The sequence below is a fragment of the Aotus nancymaae genome, unplaced genomic scaffold (genome assembly GCF_030222135.1).
Source record: "Aotus nancymaae isolate 86718 unplaced genomic scaffold, 86718_ANA_hifiasm-v0.15.2.pri h1tg000029l, whole genome shotgun sequence".
In the NCBI taxonomy this organism is placed as follows: domain Eukaryota; kingdom Metazoa; phylum Chordata; class Mammalia; order Primates; family Aotidae; genus Aotus; species Aotus nancymaae.
This window is the reverse complement of record NW_026988442.1, coordinates 26,556,191-26,576,349: the sequence shown is the minus strand read 5'-3', so window position 1 is coordinate 26,576,349 and position 20,159 is coordinate 26,556,191. Positions and strand designations below refer to the sequence as shown.

General features: G+C 46.1%; 1 protein-coding gene across 23 annotated transcripts in view; it reads left to right on the top strand.

The window, feature by feature from the left end:
• Positions 1-20,159, top strand: part of ZMYND8 (zinc finger MYND-type containing 8) — a 141,921-nt gene that overhangs the window by 108,328 nt on the left and 13,434 nt on the right. For 15 of the 23 annotated variants that reach the window (XM_012467372.2, XM_012467375.3, XM_012467387.2 and 12 more), the window contains 5 exons: positions 617-1,132; positions 7,407-7,787; positions 10,035-10,225; positions 17,043-17,123; positions 19,824-19,902. In XM_012467372.2, the coding sequence (XP_012322795.1) occupies positions 617-1,132; positions 7,407-7,787; positions 10,035-10,225; positions 17,043-17,123; positions 19,824-19,902 (1,248 nt within the window). The remainder of the gene's footprint in view (positions 1-616; positions 1,133-7,406; positions 7,788-10,034; positions 10,226-17,042; positions 17,124-19,823; positions 19,903-20,159) is intronic. The other 8 variants (XM_012467395.2, XM_012467390.2, XM_012467391.2 and 5 more) reach the window with 1 other exon arrangement.

Here is a 20,159-nt window from a genome sequence, read left to right as displayed (position 1 = left end):
TCCCGTGAAACATGTCTGCAAGCTAGAGGTGGCTTGTGGGCTGAGTGTTTGCAGCCTCTGCTTGAAGGCGTTGGCTTATTTCTTTGGGCGTTGGACATGAAGGATAAAGAACTTTAACACTTTGGGAATCCAAAGGAAGCAAGAGTGCTGGTGGGGAGCCAGGAACCCGGGGTTCGGGTCTTTCTGGCCTCTGTCTTGTGTCCCAGTGCAGGTCATATCCCTGGCCTCTGTTTTCTAATCCGTAAAGTGGATCAGTTTGAACAGCTTATTCCTGCTGTTCCCTTCCAGCCCTCTCATTCTCAATAATCCCGATTGGTTATCAATGTTATAAAAAGATTTAGCGCCACATATTTAGTGCCGTCTACATTTAAGATTTCTGTTGGTAGGTCCAGTGTCTCCTTTGAATGTTAACAACCAAAACTCTCTCCAAAGGCGTTCCACTGGTCAGCCGTAGCCAGTGCCACTAGAGTTTTTTACTGGTCCCATTTAGGCCAATGTGATGCGATTTGAAACGTCTTTTTCTTACTCCAGCATTTGGTGTGGAAAATGTTGCATTTTTCGTCCTGATCTTTATTTTGTGACTACACCACATGCTGGCTTTTCTTTTTCAATTTAGGCATCAATGAAATCTCGGAAGATGTTTACACGGCTGTAGAGCACAGTGACTCGGAGGATTCTGAGAAGTCAGATAGCAGCGATAGTGAGTATATCAGTGACGATGAGCAGAAGGCCAAGAATGAACCAGAAGACGCAGAGGACAAAGAGGGTTGTCAGATGGACAAAGAGCCATCTGCCGTCAAAAAAAAGCCCAAGCCTACAAACCCAGTGGAGATTAAAGAGGAACTGAAAAGCACATCACCAGCCAGCGAGAAGGCAGACCCTGGAGCAGTAACAGTCAAGGACAAGGCCAGCCCTGAGCCGGAGAAGGACTTTTCCGAAAAGGCAAAGCCTTCACCTCACCCCACAAAGGATAAACTGAAGGGAAAAGATGAGACAGATTCCCCAACAGTCCATTTGGGCCTGGACTCCGACTCAGAGAGTGAACTTGTCATAGATTTAGGAGAAGACCATTCTGGGCGGGAGGGTCGAAAAAATAAGAAGGAACCCAAAGCACCATCTCCAAAACAGGATGGTAAGTGATTGTGTTCGTTTACGGTTTTCTTAATTGGGTTTAGAATCCTACCTCATATGTTTTATTATCAAAAGTTATATGACCTTTAAACAAACAAACAACCCAAAAGTGATATGACCCTCTAACGCCACCGAGAGAGGCACAGTGAAGCTGTGTTTGGTTTAAGGTTACCTAGCTAGTGATGGAACAGAGCCTGGACACAAACATAGGCCCAGCTACCTTTTACCTGCTCAGTATCCGATATGGTTGATTTTAAGTGCAGAAAAAGAAGTCTCTTAGAAAATGGTGGTTACTTTAGTGACCACGTTTTGTCTGAGCAGCTTCTTTTCCAGTATGCTCATTTATTTCCCTAAAGTGTTTGTTAACATTTGGACCTTATCAAATGGTCCTCCATTGCTCCATTCCACAGACATCTTGTTCTTTGTTTACAAGTCTCAAATGGTTAGCAGTGTTCATTTCAGGCCGGGTGTGGTGGCTTACACCTGTAATCCCAGCACTTTGGGAGGCCGAGGCAGGTGGGTCATTTGAGGTCAGGAGTTCGAGGCCAGCTTGACCTACATAGTGAAACCCCATCTCAACTAAAAATACAAAAATTAGCCAGGCGTGCTGGCAGGTGCCTGTAATCCCAGCTACTTGGGAGGCTGAGGCAGAGAATTGCTGGAACCCAGGAGGTGGAGGTTGCAGTGAGCTGAGATTCTGCTACAGCATTCTAGCCTGGGTGACAGAATAAGAAGCCTTCTCAAAAAAAAAAAAAAAAAAAGGCGTTCATTTAAAAGGTTTTGATGATTTCAGCATCCCTTTCCTCCCCTCATGCCACCTAGGCATCTCCAAATGTATTTTCTTCTGATAGCTGGACATTATTTGGGTAGTTGGTGCCAGAATGTTGAGTGATTCTTAGGGCACTAGAAAATGGAGTATGGGGGCCAGGAACGGTGGCTCACGCCTGTAATCCCAGCACTTTGGGAGGCCAAGGCGGGTGGATCGCAAGGTCAAGAGATTGAGACCATCCTGGCCAACGTGGTGAAACCCTGTCTCTACCAAAAACACAAAAAACTAGCTGGGCATGGTGGCGAGCACCTGTAGTCCCAGCTATTTGGGAGGCTGAGGCAGGAGAGTCACTTGAACCTAGGAGGCAGAGGTTGCAGTGAGCCGAGATTACGCCACTGCACTCCAGCCTGGTGACAGAATGAGACTGTCTCAAAATGAAGTATGGTAGATACATGTTTTGGCTTTTTTGGGGTGAGGGGTGCTGGTGACAGAGTTTCACTCTGGCCGCTCAGGCAGGAGTGCAATGGTGTGATCTCTTGGCTCACTGCAACCTCTGCCTCTGGGTTTCAAGTGATTCTCTTGCCTTAGCCTCCCAAGTCCCTGGGATTACAGGCACGCACCACCATGCCAGGCTAATTTTTGTATTTTTAGTAGAAACGGGGTTTCACCATGTTGGCCAGGCTGGTCTTGAACTCCTGACCTCAGGTGATCCACTTGCTTCGGCCTCCCAAAGTGCTGGGACTGCAGGTGTGAGCCACCGTGCCTGGCTGCATTGACTTTTAATCTTATTTGCATTTAACTTAACTGAGCCCAGAGTTTCACAACCTTGCACTACTGGCAAGTTGCGCTGGATAATCCTTAGTTAGTCCTGTGTATTGGAGGATGTTTTCCAGCATCCCTGGCCTCTACCAGCCAGATGGCAGTCGTGCTTGCCCAGCTGTGGCAGTCACAAATGTGGCAATCAGATATTGCCAAATATCCCGAGTCTCCGAGGCTGCTGTTATATTCTGAACCGGCAGTGACTACCCTGCAACCTAGTGCAGCCTGGGCGTGATAACAAGCCCTCCAAAAGGGGTGTGTGAATGATTGGAAAGATGTCTTTCCCACTGACAAAGTATTCAGTACGTTTTTCAGTTGGCTTGGCAAGTAGGTTAGAGGATTCAATATGCTCAATAAAGATACTGAAGAATTAACTCAGGGCCCAGAAGAAACATTGCCTAAGGACAAATTAGAGGTGATAGCCATAAAACCTTATGTATGTTGTGAGTAACATAAGGGATAGCCAAGTTTAATTCTTGACTGTGCCTAACTTCTAACAGGAGCTTACTTGCCCTTCAAACCCTTGAATAAGACGCAATTCCTTGTCCTTTGGGTTTTCCATTGCCTGATGGCTTAAAGCGAGTCAGGAATGGGCCTTGAGAATCTTTCTGATGTGGTTATGGTCAACCTGGACTGCTCTGGAACCTCAGCTGTCAGAGTGCGAGATGATTCCTGCAGTTCAACTAAAGAGAATGTCTGTGAGAGGTGCAGTGGAGGAAGAGAGAGACACAGTTACATAAGGGAGGGAGGATAGGCCATCAAACCATCCCGACCCATCTGTTAGATTTATGGATAGCTTCTGAAAAATATGAGTATGTTGTGGATTGGGTTTGAGAGACTGCCTCTGTTGTTTCAGAGAACAATAGAAGCAGCATTTATTCCATGAGGATTGTAGGAATATTTGGGTGCAGATGGCAGTACTCCTATGAATGACATATTTATACTCTTCTTTCTTTCTGGAACAGTTCTTTGATTGATTGGTTTTATGCCCCTACCTCTTCCAGAAAGAATTTGCAACAGATTGACAAGGATACATAACCATATGAGACTAGATGAAAATAAAGACATCCATGTAAAAGGAAAATGAAGGTAGAATAGCAAGTGGTCTGGGGAAAGGTTTTATTCAGAAATCTGTACTGTTTCAACCTTCAGAGTTAACAAAGTTGGTCTGAGCTTCCTGGCAATGAAAGCAGAATGGGAAACACAGTGCCTTAAAAGATCTCATACTTTACAAAAAATAAAAAACCATTCTCGTTGATTAAAAGAAGTAGAGCTCTTCCTCACACTGATGTCTGAAGGGAATTAGATGGTGGACAATTAGGCTGAAAATGATTCTAAAACACAATTCAGTTAGAGCAGCTTTCTAAGGCTTGGGGCAAAACTGATCTTAAATTCAGAGTTCATGGTGGTTTGGGTCTTGAAAAATTGGCCTCGTGTCAGACTCTGCCGGAGAGTATCTTTTCAATGATGTGTTTTCACTGAAGAGTTTAGTAAGTGAAGGGCATTTTGGAGTGCGCTGTTGTGACCTCCAGCTTACCTTCCACTAGGGATGCAGCTTCTGGGTAGAATATGAATCTTCAGATGGCAAAACAGCTTTTATAACTAGTAATCTCTGAACAGAAGCAAAGAGAGTGCACTTAAAGACTGCTGTGATTGCACTGGCATATCAGAGATTTCCATCCTTCTACAAAGGGGATGCTAATTTTTCTATTAAAAAGTCCTCGCTTTGTAAATGCAAAACAGTGACCAGTAACAAATTTAGGAATAAGTAGGTTAATTTGATGGGGCAGCATCTCAGGTGCTGACCCTTTAAAAAAATATATACTCTTTTTTTTTTTGGTTACACGTGATTATGTACTCTAAATTTCTGGGACAAAAGAAATTTCCTGTAGCCTAATTTTTTCTCCATAAACCATCAGGATTCCTAAAAATTTAAATGTTTTGGTATCTAAATAACTCCAAACAGTATTTTGAGCCTGGAATCTTAATCAGATTGAATACTCCAGCTATTTATTTGGCAGAGAGCCAGCTGTGATCACTGTAGAGCAGTAACCTCTCTGCCCTGCTGGGTTGTTTGCTTTTGAAAATCAGGAGAGAGAAAAATGACCTTTTTGTGGTTGCTTGTTACTTATGATGGGAAAACTAGGCTAGCTAATCAACAATAACAATATATTTTTTGGTCACGTGGCAGGAAAGGAAGGCATTGAAGGCACTTATGCAGGTTAGAAGCCCTGCGAAGGCATGCCCCCGTGCCCGCCTCTCAGGAGGGCCCGGTTCAACACTTCATCTGCATCTAGAAGAGGCAGGGACTGTGTCCCGTATCTGGCAGGTTGCCCTGGAAGGACCGAAGTTCTTCACTGCAGGAAGCTCCCCTTCTAGATCCACCCGGGCTCTTGCCTACCGGCTTGGCTGGATTCTCCTCTCTGAGGAAGCAGGAGGGCCAGCAACAAGTGATAACCATCCGGAATGCCCCCTGAAGTCAGAACAGTCAGCTTGTCTCTTCCCCTCATTCTCCCTGGCTTCTTAAAACCCACAGATTACTGAAAATCCTTGCTGGAGTAATCACACTCATTTCTTTTCTGGGTGATATGGATCTTAAAAAGATAGATGTTATCCTTATTAAAAGGAGTTTGATGTCAGGGAGCATAGTCTATGATCAGGGTGCTGCCTTGTACCTGCGTGTGGTGTGTTCCCTGGACATCCTCTCTGGGGCACAGGCTTATCTCACGGGGGCTGAGGCCTGTGCATCCATAACTGAGCCACCTTTACAAATGAGCACCCACTCAATCATCCCGTCTACCTGCTGCTCAGTGCTTCTGGCTCTAACCTGCCTTCCAGCGCCTCCTTCCTGCCTGCCCTCACTTACCCAAATGCTCTCTATTCCTAGACATGTCTTGGCTGATGCCGTTCCCTCCAGATTCTCACTTTCTGCCTGTTGAAATCCTACCTTTTATTCCCCACCAGCCCAGCTCCTCCAAGATGACATACTCCGTATGGCAGCATTTTTCAAACTTGAGTCATTCACATTCATTGTCTTTGCCGTTCTCAAGTCCTTGTATAATTTTTGACTTAATATTTTTATTTAAAGAATCTCATTCTTTAAAAATATAATTAAACTCATTTAAAGTGGGACACAGTAGCACGTGCCATATTGTAGAGTCCCAGTTACTTGGGAGGCTGAAGTGGCTCGCTTGAGCCCAGCCTGGGTGATTTAGCAAAATTGTCTCTCTTAAAAATATATATAAAATAATTAAGCTCATTTTATTTATTTTTCATTTATTATTAATATTTTTTGAGACAGAGTCTCACTTTGCCCCACAGGCTGGAGTGCAGTGGTGCAATCTCAGCTCATTGCAATGGCCGCTTCCCGGGTTCAACCAATTCTTCTGCCTCAGTTTTCCAAGTGTGCCACCACGTCTGGCTAATTTTTTTGTATTTTTAGTAGAGATGGAGTTTCACCATGTTGGTCAGGCCAGCCTCAAACTCCTGACCTCAAATGATCCCCCCCACCTCCCAGAGTGCTGGGATTACAGGCGTGAGCTACCGTGCCCGGCCTCATTTTATTTTTTTATTAAAAAAAATTTCCCCTTGGCCAGGCGTGGTGGCTCACCCCTGTGATCCCAGCACTTCGGGTGGCCAAGGCAGGAGGATCACGAGATCAGGAGTTTGAGACCAGCCTGGCCAACATAGTGAAAAGTCATCTCTACTGAAAATACAAAAATTAGCCGGGCATGGTGGCATGCACCTGTAATCCCAGCTATTTAGGAGGCTGAGGCAGGAGAATCACTTGAACCCACGAGGTGAAGGTTGCAGTGAGCCTGAGATTGTGCACTGCACAGAAGAGGCTCCCCTTCTGTTCTCCGTGGTGCAGGCTCCCATTTTGCCACACACTTCGTCTCAAAAAGAAAAAAAAAAAGGATTTCCCCTGAAAAAACCATCTGCAAGTATAACTCTCTTTAGACTTGACCAGCACCCAGTAGGAATAGTAGTGCACAGTATACATTAAAGATGGTGACAGGAATAAGTCCAATCAAAACCAAAGCAATGCTGCTCAGTCCTAGATTAGTGCCATTGTGTTAGGGGAAGGGTCTGGCCTTGGGGCAGAATTCCTTTTCCTGGTATTGTCAAGGCTATCATTACCGCCTTGAAACTGTTCTGGAGGGAATTAGAAGAGATAAAAGGAATACTTTTCTTTCTGGGTGGCTGTGTTACTTAGTGCTTCGGCCATTGGGAAGTCATCTGTTTCTTTAGAGGTATTGCTTGCTCTCTAGAAGCGTTTCTCTACATCTCTGGATTGACTTCCGCTGGGTCTTTATCAAGGGGTGGACCAGAATGTAATTTTGCAAAAAGGGCGTGGATGGCAAATCTGTTCACCCAGCGTCGTCCACTCGGTGGAGGAGCCGCCGGGTCTCGTTTGCCTCATTCTTCCCCAGAGGTCTTAACTTGCATCTCCGATGTGAGCCGGTGCTCAGTAAAGGAGGCCTGTGCTGGGGAGATGGAAGATGCAGCCAAAGGGGCCTCAGCATTCGGTGAGAATGTACTCCTCCAGCGCGGTGTGCTTGGCACGTCCAATCGGCTCTCCGTTCCTGGCTTTCGTAGGTTTTACCCAGAACTTGCTGGCGTGGAGACCCTGCAGGCGAACCTGAGTGAAATCCAGTTTGTGTTTTTTTCTTCGTTCATTGGCTAGTTGTAGGTAAAGCGCCACCATCCACGACGGCGGGCAGCCAGTCTCCCCCGGAAACGCCTGTGCTCACCCGCTCTTCCGCCCAAACTCCCGCGGCAGGCGCCACAGCCACCACCAGCGCGCCCTCCATCGTCAGCGTCACGGCCCCGGCCCCCGCCGCCGCAGGAAGCCCGGTGAAAAAGCAGAGGCCGCTTTTACCGAAGGAGACTGCCCCGGCCGTGCAGCGGGTCGTGTGGAACTCATCAAGTAAGTTTCAAACGTCCTCCCAAAAGTGGCACATGCAGAAGATGCAGCGTCAGCAGCAGCAGCAGCAGCAGCAAAACCAGCAGCAGCAGCCTCAGTCTTCCCAGGGGACGAGATATCAGACCAGACAGGCTGTGAAAGGTACCGAGCCTCCCCTTCTGTTCTCCGTGGCGCCCGCTCCCATTTTGCCACATCGACAGGAGAAAGTCATTGCTCTTTTATTTTTTTTTTAGTTCTCGTGTGTTTTTCCTGGCCGTTGTATCTTGAAGGCCTCGCACATTCCATTTGGCATTATTTTTAAAAATTGTTTTGCTACTTTTTTACTTTCAAAAATTTTTTTCGTTCATTTTATAAATGATACATGCATATATTTCCTTGAAAATAAACTTTTAGGAAGTTTTACATGAGTCTATTGTCCCGTGTACCTTCCATTTCATTCTCTTCCCTTCCACAGTGGCCAGTATCCAACCGTTGTAAAAGCTTTTCTATGCATGTATGCATGTATATGTATATATACATATCTGTATGTATATATGTGTGCGTCATGTATATGATGCCATAAAATTAGTCCTTTTTCCCCCCCTTTTTTTAAACATAAAAATGGTACCATACTTGCTTTTTTTCCACCCATCAGCATGTCTTGGAGATTCATCCATGTCAGCATATACAGCCCCGCCTTGTTCTTTTGGACTGCTGCGTAGTATTCCATAGTTTATTTAAAACATTCCCCTGCTGATGGGCATTTAGGTTGCTTTCAGTTTTTTCCTACTGTAAGCAGTGCTGCAGTTAGTATCTTTGTATAGATGTCCTTGTGCACGTGAGGGAACCTCTTGGAGTTATTTTGGAAAAAGTACAGTGCAAGAAGTTGAAAGCAAAGGTTACCTTAGTAACTAGAGATTTCGTCACACACAAAAGATGAGCCAGCCTCAAGAACCACTTGCTCAAGTTGCAGAATCAGAACTCCCACCAGCCCTGCAGGAAGCTCCATCTGGAGCTCAAATTAGGCCAGACACAGTGCTGATCTGACTGGTTGTTACCAGTTTGCCTGGCTTTTGTGAGCATTGATGTAGATCTCTTTCTACCAGGAAACCTGCGTTTAGATTCTTAAAGGTTGGGTTCTTCAACTGACACTCATAGTGCGCCCTGTTGAGTGGGGCTCGTGAGTGGCCGGATGTGAGGTTAAAAGGTGGTTACCTCTGGAATTGGCCTCCAGTGAAACCCTTCAAAGATGGCAAGGGAGTGGACCTTGAAAAATTGGACAGGCAAAATGAGAGTACAGTTGGATGAATTTTGCTGTTGAAAAAGTTGGTGGGGCAAAGCTGAGTCTAGGATATTTGAGACTGGGATTACTGCTTCCTGTCTTCTGTCTTCATATCCTGTAAGCAGGAGGCTTCCCCGGGGAGTTTAATTGCTGCCAAGAAGAGGGTCGGGCATGGTGGCTCATGCCTGTCATCCCAGCACTTAGGGAGGCCAAGGCAGGCAGATCACTTGAGGCTAGGAGTTCAAGACTAGCCTGGCCGACATGGTGAAACCCCATCTCTACTAAAATGGGGGGAAAAACTAACCGGGCATGATGGTACATGCCTGTAACCTTGGCTCCTCAGAAGGCTGAGGCATGAGAATCCCATGAACCTCGGAGGCGGAGGTTACACTGAGCTAAGATTGCGCCATTGCACTCCAGCCTGGGCGACAGAGCAAGACTGTGTCTCAAAAAAAAAAAAAAAGAGTGCTGCCAAAAAGAGGCTGATTGCTTCAGATTGTCTTATGTCAAAGTAGAGCCTAGTTAAAGGGGTAAAGACAGATTTAAATCGGTAATATACTACTATAATATGGGCAGGAGTCTAGCATGAACTGAAATTAACTTCGATTTGTACAGAGGTGACTGGGCATTTTGAAGGGAGAATGAGGGAGTAGGGATGGGAGCTAGTGGGGGCTTAGTAGAGTCAGGAAAGTTAAACATCACAAAAGCAAGATGAGGGGCTGGTCTTCGTGAAACCCATCTCCTTTGCTAACAGGCACTTCATGAAGTTGGACCCCTACTCCCCCATAGAGACTGGGTTGCTGAGGTCCTGTCTTCAGGTGTTGGCCAGAACAAAAACTGTCAGCTCTCTTGGCAGCATTGAGTTTTCCCAGACAGACACTTTAAGTGGGGGGTTGGGATCATCCTAGCAATGCACTCTTGAGCTCTTAGAAACTGTCTTTCCAGGGCAAGGTTAGGGCCCAGTCCAGAAACCTGAATAGAGTTTGGTCAAGGGGAGCATCTTTGTCATTTAAAAGTAGAAAAGCTCTCGGGACGTATATTAGGGGCTTTGCTTCCACACCACAGCTCTATGCTGGGACGGGTCCTTCCCACAATCGTGGGGTAATCGGGATGCTTTGCCTTCCTAGCTGTCCAGCAGAAGGAGATCACACAGAGCCCATCCACGTCTACCATCACCCTGGTGACCAGCACACAGTCATCGCCCCTGGTCACCAGCTCGGGGTCCACGAGCACCCTCGTGTCCTCAGTCAACGCTGACCTGCCCATCGCCACCGCCTCAGCTGATGTCGCCGCCGATATTGCCAAGTACACTAGCAAAGTGAGTGGATGGGAGAGCTGCTGTGGAGACAGCACGCACCTGGCAGGATGGCAGAACCTTGGCCTCCCGAGGGGAAGGATTGGTGTCTTAACCTCACAGGCTTTAGGGAGTGGTTAGGAGGGAAGACCCCCCCCCCCAGCCCCCTTTTTTTTTAAACAGACTCTCCAAGACCCCATTGTTTCATTTAGGTCTAATGGAGAAGCGTAAAATGGACTGACTCTTATTGCAGGTGGGCTTAGATTCTAAAGTCAGTTCATAAAGTGCAAATGACGTATAATCAAAATTGTCTTTGAGAATTCAAGTCACTCATTAGGGCACTGGAACACATGACTGATCCTTCAGTGAACAGCTGACCAGGGGTTTGCTTTGCATTTAGAAGACATGTGAAGCAGAAGTGACAGGAGACTTAAACATAACGCTGGCAAGGTGAGATGTCCACACTTTGATATTTCCAGGAATCAAGATGGATGGGGAGGGGGACTGATTGGACCCCTCTCCCACCTTCCTGTCCTCTGGGGTGCAATCCCTGTTATGAGGCATGTGGGCAGGATTGCCTGTTGTGGTCAAACTCACGGGCACTGTCTCAGCACAGGCTCTTTTTTTCTCTTAATATGCCATCTGCCTTTTTTTTTTTTTCTCTTTGAGACAGAGTCTCACTCTGTTGCCCAGGCTGGAGAGCAGTGGCACCATCTTGTCTAACTGCATCCTCTGCCTCCTGGATTCAGGCAATTCTCCTGCTTCAGCCTCTTGGAACTACAGGTGTGTGCCATCAGGCCTGGCTAATTTTTATATTTTTCTGGTAGAGATGGGGTTATGCCATGTTGGCCAGGCTGGTCTCAAACTCCTGACCTCAGGTGATCCACCCACCTTGGCCTCCCAAAGTGCTGGGATTACAGGTGTGAGCCACCGCTCCCGGCCTGCCAAGTGCTTTTATGGTCGTTGTTGAATTCAGGTAGATACCATCTGCAGTTCTCAGCGTCATGTGAGAGTGCCCTGGATGGATGTGCTGTGTATCCTGTCATTAGACCATGGTAGTAATAACCACCAGAATGTCAGTTCCACAAGGGCAGGGATTTTGTCTGTTTTGCTCACTGCTAAGGCCTAGAACAGTGCCTGACATACAGTAAATGCTTGACAGTTGGGCTTTCTGTTTATTGGCCTTAATTATTATCAGTAACTTAACAATAGCTATTGATTTTACAATTTACTGAAATTATTTAGTAAATTACTAAGTAGGTAATAATTTATTATTCACTAATGAGTAGATTACTAATACTGATGAGTAAACAGTTCTAGTTTTTGGAAAGAATGATTGGAAATAGTTGTGTATGGTTGTTTCTAGAATTCTTTTTTTTAAAAAATGCAAACAGTGTCTCGTTTTGTTGCCCAGGCCGGTCTCAAATTCCTAACCTCAAGTGATTTTCCTGGGCATCCCGAAGTGTTGAGATTACAGGTGTAAGCCACCACACCCAGCCTGTTTCTAGAAATCTTATAGTCTTCATGATAAAGAATTAGCTTTATTATATTGAGTTGAAGGAAGAGGAATCTTTTTTATTTCTGAATGGTGAGAGAAATATATATGAATTTTTTTTACACAAATGAGTTTTCATTGGTCATGTTGCTTTTTATTCCTTCTATGTAGGCATGATTGTTAATGTTGCTGCAGAACAGATTACCACACAACTTAGCAGCTTTACACAGCACACACGTTTATTATCCTACAGTGTTTAGGGGTCAGGAATCTGGGCACGGCTCCACGGGTTTCTCTGCTTCAGGATCTCTTGCAGCTGCAGTCAAGGTGTCTGCAAGGGTTTGGGACTCGCCAAAGGCTTAACTGGGGAAGGATCCACTTTCAAGGTCACTTAGGTGGTGATGGGCAAGATTTACTTCCTTGAGGGCTGGTGGCCCGGGCCGCCCTCAGTTCCCTGCCGTGTGGGCCTCCCCAGCATGGCAGCTTGCTTCATCAAAACCAGCAATGGAAGCTGGGCACGGTGGCTCACACCTGTAATCCCAGCACTTTGGGAGGCCGAGGTGGGTGCATTGCCTGAGCTCAGGAGTTCAAGACCAGCCTGGGCAACATGGTAAAACCCTGTCTCTACTAAAATACGAAAAATCAGCCTGGCATGATGGTGCGCGCCTGTAATCCCAGCTACTCAGGAGGCTGAGGCTTGAACCCGGGACGCAGAGGTTGCAGTGAGCTGAGATCATGCCACCGCACTCCAGCCTGGGCAAGAAAGCGAAACTCTGTCTCAAAAGCCAGCAATGGAGGGAGGCTGCTGGCAAGAGGGAAGTCAGAGGCTTAGGTAGGCCAATCACAGAAGTGACACCCCATTACCTTTGCTGTATTCCATTGGTTAGAAGCAAGTGGCTAGGCCAGGGGATTATAGACAGGCACAAAATATCAGTAGGTTGGGATCTTTGGGAGCCTACTTAGAGTCTGCCTTCCCTCCAGGTAAGGTAGCAGTATGTTTGCATAGCATTTACTCTGGGCTAGATGTTGTCCTAAGCACTTTTGGTATGTTACCTTCTCAGTCTTTATGACAAATTGATGAAGTGTAGGTACTGTTATCACCCCAGTTTTACAGATGAGAAAACTGAAGCCCAGTGAGGTTACACAGTGTGTCTAGGTTCACAGGCTAGTGAACGGCCAAGCTGGAATTTGAAGGATAGCAGCCAGGTCCTAGAGAGTGTGCACTTAACCTGGCTGCGAGTGACTGTGCCTTTCAGACAAGTCTGCTGACCACAAATGTTCCTGGTCCACAAACTGTTGGCACATAACTTTTTAAAGCAACTCTTCAGATTCAGTGTGGCTGTTTGAGCCAGTGGTTCACACTTGTAACTGCAGCACTTTGGGAGGCTTAAGTGGGAGGATCACTTGAAGCCAGGAATGTAAGACTAGCCTGGGTCACATACCGAGATCTTGTCTTTACAAATAAAAAAAAATTAGCTGGCCATGGTGGTACATGCCGGTAGTCCCAGCTGCTCTGGAGGCTGAGATGGGAGGATCACTTGAGCCCAGGAGTTTGAAGCTGTCGTGAGCTATGATTGCAGCACTGCACTGGATGGACAGAGCAGGACCCTGTCTTAAAAAACAAAAAGGCTGGGTGTGGTGGCTTACGCCTGTAATCCTAGCACTTCGGGAGGCTGAGGTGGGAGGATTACCTAAGGTCAGGAGTTCGAGACCAGCCTGACCAACATGGCAAAACCCCGTCTCTATTAAGAATACAAAAATTAGCCTGGTCTGATGGTGGGGAGCTATAATCCCAGGTACTCAGGAAGCTGAGGGAGGAGGATTGATTGAATCCAGGGAGTAGAGGTTGCAGTGAGCTGAGATTGTGCCACTTCACTCCAGCCTGGGCGAAAGAGCAAAACTTTGTCTCAAAAAAAAAAAAAAAAAAAAAAAAAGATGGGAAGGTTGTCATGAGGTGTTGAAGGTATAACAGCACCAAATGGAGACTTTCTTGCTGAAGCGATTTGTAGGATTATTAGGGAATTGAAAGGGGGTAATATTTTCGTTAGTGATTTAAGCAGGTGTCTGGTGTTGCCTGAATGATCTCTTGTTCTGCCTTCGGTTGTCCCTTACATTACCTTCCATTGATTTGGTCCCAGCTGTTAGTTTATGAATGGGAAAGCTGAGGCCTGCTGAGTGGATCAGATGAGTGGTTGGCATAAAGGCTGTTTTCTCAGCCCCTGCAGCCATTTTAATTTTGTTATCTTTTGCATCCCCTTTGTTCTTCAAAAAATCATTTAAAAAATTGTTTTTAGAGATGGGGGTACCCTGTTGCCCAGACCACTCCTAAACTCAAGCGACCCTCCCACTTTGGCCTCCCTAGGTAGCTGGGACTTCAGACATGCAACACTGCCCCCCAGCTCCCCTTGACTCTTTCAGCAAAACTGAGGAATAACTTTGTGTTTTTTTGGAGACAGGGTCTCACTCTGTTGCCCAGGCTGGAGTGCAGGTGGTATGATCTTAGCTCACTGCAACCTCCGCCTCCCAGATTCAAGCAATTCTCCCTCCTCAGCTTCCCAAGTAGCTGGAATTACAGGTGCTTGCCACCATGCCCGGCCAATTTTTATATTTTTAGTAGAGATGGGGTTTCACCATCTTGGCCAGGCTGGTCTCGAACTCCTGACCTCAAGTGATCCACCTACCTTGGCCTCCCAAAATGATGGGATTTTAGCCACCGTGCCTGGCCAGGAATGACTTTTTTGATAGGTGTTTTCTTTGCAGTTAAAAAAAAATGAACACAGTAACATTTTTTGGGAGCTGATGAACTTTTCCTGCTTCTGAGGTGCCCTGGAGTGGAAGACGAAGATCTGTGTGTTTTGGCAGAGTGGTGTTCTTTACTGATGTCAAAGTCTTTGCTATATTTGGAAGTTAAGAGTAAAAGGCAGTCCACGAATGCATGATATTTTTGAAATGGAATGTGACCACTGCATTAGCAGTGTATTGAATTTCATACACTTTCTAAGTTTTCTTGTAAAGCCATTTAGTTGTAACTTTAAAAATGGACACGGTGGGTGCCGCAGAGCAAGGAGGCAGGCGCAGGAGGATGGTAAAGCCGCGGAAAGCGCGGTGTTTTTGCTGGCAGCGGCTGGGTGTGGGCTCTGCAGCAAGCTGGGAGCGGAAATCTCAACAGAGATTGTATTTATTTTACTCCCATTTTGGGGTGAATTTGGGCTATTTTGGGGGTTGGCAGCAGTCACACAATTGCATACTTATATGAATGTATTTTTCTTTAAAAATAAGATGAATGGGTATTTCTTTGAGATGGAGTTTCACTCTTGTTGACCAGGGTGGAATGCAATGGCGCAATCTGGGCTCACTGCAACCCCTGCCTCCCAGGTTCAAGCAGTTCTCCTGTCTCAAGCAGTTCTCCTGTCTCAGCCTCCTGAGTAGCTGGGATTATAGGCACCCGTCACCACTCCTGGCTAACTTTTTGTATTTTTAGTAGAGGTGAGGTTTCACCATGTTGGTCAGGCTGGTCTCGAACTTCTGACCTCAGGTGATCCACCCGCCTTGCCTTCCAAAGTGCTGGGATTACAGGTGTGGGCCACTGTGCCTGGTGAATGGGTATTTCTTTATGAACACCTACAGTCTGGCAAGAACGGAGCCATAGTCTTTGCATGGTTTTTTCGTTTAAGCCTTGTGCACACCCTACCGGGGGACATGCAGTTCTCCTTGTTTTTTCATGGGGACACCGAGGCTGAGAGGCTATGGATGGTGAGGCATCAAATATGAGGCTGCTCTTTGTCCTTCCTTCTTCCTGAATTGGGGCATCTAGAAAGTGCTGGAGAGACTCAGCAGCAATCAAGCCAGGCCTGAGACAGAACCTGATCTCTTGTTCCTCCTCTTTCTGCTGTGATGGGGAAGGGCCAGCCGGCAGGTGGGAGGTAGAACAGAAATTCATCCTACGAGCACATTCGGTCAGCAAACCCCTGGGTGCCTGCTGCATGGACCTTAGCTGATGTCACCAACTGGCTGATGCCTTCAGGGGTCAGATAGTTAAAGAAAAAGAAGATGGGAAATGAATTGCAAAGACAGTGCCCTGACTGAAGGCATTAAAATGACAAACCACCCATATCTGTACAATGGACTATAAAAAGGAATGAAGTTCTGCTTGCCTGCCGCAGCAAGGATGCATGAGTCACAGAGGACCTTGAGTTGTGTGATTCCTTTTATATGAAATGTCCAGACTGAGCAATTTCGGAGAGACAGCAGATCAGTGGTTGTCAGGGGCTCGGGAGGAGGGGATGGGATACTGGGAGGTGAAGACTAAGTGAGGGGGCGTGGGATTTTCTTTTTGGGGTAATAAAAATGTTGTGAAATTGATTGTGGTGATAGATACACAACTCTGAGGTATTAAAAGCCATCGAATTGTACACTTTAAATGGATGAATGGTGTGGTATATGCATATACCTCAATAAAACGGTACTGGTTTTTTAAGGGGAAAGAATGAAAATGACAACAAAGTAATCCCTCTCTCTAACCTACAGTGTTGGCCAAATAAAAGACATCTTGGGGCTGGGTGCAGTGGTTCCAGCACTTTGGGAGGCCAAGGTGGGTGGATTGCTTGAGGTCAGGAGTTCAAGACCAGCCTGACCAACATGGGAAAACTGTCTCTACTAAAAATGAAAAAAAAAAAAAAAAAAAAAAAGCCAGCCACGTTGGCATGCACCTGTGATCCCAGCTACTTGGGAGGCTGAGGCAGGAGAATTGCTTGAACCTGGGAGGCGGAGGTTGCAGTGAACCAAGATTGCCCACTGCACTCCAGCCCGGGTAACAGAGCAAGACTCCGTCACACACACACACACAATCTGGGGGCCAAACACACACACACACACACACACACACACACACACACACACAAAATCTGGGGGCCACATTTGGCCTCTCCCGTTTCAGCTTGTGGGTATAGAAACTAGCTTTATGATTGTGAAATGCTACCACCATCCGATACATGGAATTCGATGGAGATTCTTATCCTGTTAATACCAGGGTTTCTCATTCTCAGTGCTGATGGCATTTTGGGCTCATAGGTGGCTGTTTGTTGGGCAGGGGCCTTCTGTACATTTAGCATGGTTCAGGCAGGAAGTTTAGCCACGTCCCTGCCTCCACCCTCTAGATGCCAGTAGCAGCCCCTTCTCCTCACTCCTGCACTAGTCATGACAACCAGAAATGCCCAGTGTCTCGTGAGGGACAAAATTGCCCTGAGTGGAGAACCTCTGCTTTATACAGACAGATTTTAGGTATTTGTCACCTGGAAAAGCCTCGGAGAAATGATCAGCTGAATTGTTTCTGTTTTTATCTTTCAGATGATGGATGCAATAAAAGGAACAATGACAGAAATATACAACGATCTTTCTAAAAACACTACTGGAAGCACAATAGCTGAGGTCAGAGATGACACATGAATTCCTTATTTGCTAAGAGTGTTTTATGGGCTGCTGTAAAGGTGGTACCATGAAGAAGCTTCTCTGGAAACCCCGCTTGGGTCCTGACTCCGGTCACCAAGCTGGCTTTACTGATTGTGAATGTTGATGGGGTATTTTTTCCTTTAGTCAGATGGCTGGGGCTGTGGAGACATGCCCTGCTTTGTGTGATCAATTCATTTCTAATTAAACAGCCAAAACTAGAGCCTCAGTTCACCTACTGGTGAAATTGGACAGCGGTTCTTTTAGCTTTGCGTAAAACTGGCTCCTGCACTTTCTCTATAAGTTTGGACTTTTTAATACAAGTGCTTCTTGTGGTTCAAGAATTTGTGTACTGGAGTCTCCATAATTATGTGATTGCCTAGAGAAGAAAGTGGTTAAAACATTTCATTGGCTGGGCATTGTGGCTGTAATCCCAGTGCACTGGGAAGCTGTGGGAGGATTGCTTGAGGGTAGGCGTTTAAGACCAGCCTGCGCAACATAGTGAAACCCCACTTCTGCAAAAATATTTAAAAAACAAGCAGGAGATGGTGGTTCCTGGAGGAAGCTGAGGCAGGTGGATTGCTTGAGCCCAGGAGTTTGAGGCTACAATAAGTCATGATTGTGCTATGATATTCCAGCCTGGGTGACAGAGTGAGACCCTGTCTCTTAAGGAAAAAAACAAATTAAGCTATCCACTTACAAAGTGTCCACTTATAAAAATACACCTCCCTGAACTTCCCCTTTAGGCTAATTCCCTATCAGGGCTTGGACTGTGGGCCACTTGCTGGTTGTCTGTGGATGGTACAGCGTGAGCCAGATGTAAACAGGTTATCAGGTGAAATGACAAGTGGCAGGACTTTCGGAGGTCATATTGAAGGTGACATTGGAGAACTGCGGGAATCCTTTGCAGAGCCATTGACCTTTTAGGACTTGGCAGCATTAGGCTGGTGCTTAGGTGAAGAGGAGAAAATCTTCAGGAAGGTGACCTGGTGGTCCCTTCAACAGAAAACATTATGAATGCAAAGATTTAAGAGAAGCCCAAGAAAAATCAAGGAATCCCCTTGAATAGTTTTGCAAATACGACCTTCTTTATGATTATACTTGGGACATCAAATAAGAAGGGAAAAAAATAATGCTTTAGAAACACCTTTATTCTTGTTTGTACATTGTAAGAATTGGGGTGTGATTAAAAATAAAGGTTCATGGCTGGGTGTGGTGGCTCACGCCTGTAATCCCAGCACTTTGGGAGGCCGAGGAGGGCGGATCACGAGGTCAAGAGATTGAGACCATCTGACCAACCTGGTGAAACCCCGTCTCTACTAAAATACAAAAATTAGCTGTAATCCCATCTACTCAGGAGGCTGAGGCGGGAGAATCACTTGAACCCAGGAGACAGAGGTTGCAGGGAGCCGAGATTGTGCCATTGCACTCCAGCCTGGTGACAGAGCAAGACTCCATCTCAAAAAAAAAAAAGAAAAAATGGGTTCATAATATTTCATCTGAAACCTTGGGTCCAGATGTATGCCAGAATTTTTTGGATTTTAGAGAGGTAATATGCAGTGCCCCACAATTAGAGACACCATTTCTGCAGTGAAATGTGATCGTTCACACTACATGAATAAATCAGGTTTCCTCAGCCTTAGCACTACTTTGCATCAGGTGAGTTTCTGTTGTGGGGCTGCCCTGCACATTGTAGCACGTTCAGCAGCATCTCTGTCCTCTACACACAGATGGCAGTAATGCTTCTCACTTGTGACAACCACAAATGACTCCAGACATTCTCATGGCAGGGCAGAGTACACGAAATTGCCCCAGTTGAGAACCACTGTGATAATTAAACAGTTTGTTACTATTTTTTTAATTAATTTTTTTGAGACAGTGTGTCACTCTGTCACCCAGGTTGCTGCACAGTGGCATGATCTTGGCTCACTGCAACCTCCACCTCCTGGGTTCAAACGATTCTCGTGCCTCAGCCTCCCAAGTACCTGGGATTACAGGCATGTGCCACCGTGCCTAGTTAATTTTTGTATTTTTAGTAGAGATGGGCTTCTCCATGTTGGCTAGGCTTGTCTTGAACACCTGACCTCAGGTGATCTGCCCACCTTGGCCTCCCAAAGGGCTGGGATTACAGGTGTGAGTCACTGCGCCCGGCCAAAACACTGTTTAATTAGTTTCCTATTAGATCAGGTCAAGTTTATTTTTTTATTTTCCCTTCTCAATGAGTTTGGCTCCAAAGTGACACCTCCCCTATCCAGAAATACCCTTTGGGTTTTCAGAGATGTCCAGCTTTGGAATTTTAGGTAGGTATGGATGCTAAATGATCCCCCATGTTGTTATGTAAGAGAGGAAATCTAGCTGTCTTTGTATTGGTTTCATATTTAAAGACCAAAATCCTAATCAAACCTTTAACATTGTTTATATGAAAGTCTGGTCCTTGTCACTTTAAGTGGCTTCTCCTCGTGCCAGTATTTCTTGGAATCGATGGCCTGTGTATACTTGGTTTTCTGAACCAGTGTTTCTGATGACTGGGTTCATCCACTGGTGTTCACCTCTCTGGACTGTAACTGTGGGAAGGTTAGCATGAGTCCCACACTCCTTACAGCCAGCCATGGCTGAGCTTCTGAGCCCTGCTGTTGAATTGCATGAGGCAGCTTTTTAAGAGTCTTGTTCTCCCTCTTCCAGATCCGCAGGCTGAGGATCGAGATAGAGAAGCTCCAGTGGCTGCACCAGCAAGAGCTCTCCGAAATGAAACACAACTTGGGTAAGGCCTGACACACTGGTCTAAATGGAGGGGGTTTTGAGTGTGAACTTCTTTGCACCTTTGGAGTCAAGCCCAGATGTGAGTGCAACTAAAACTAGGCTAGGATTGTATGACTTACAGGGAGAATGCAGAATCCTGAGAGTCTGGCCTGAAGAAACCAGGTGTAAGAGTGGGTATGTTGGTGGGAGCCCCCCTTTCCTCTGTTCAGAACATCAGCTTCAACAATAAAATGATGAGGATTGGTCAGACACAGCAGC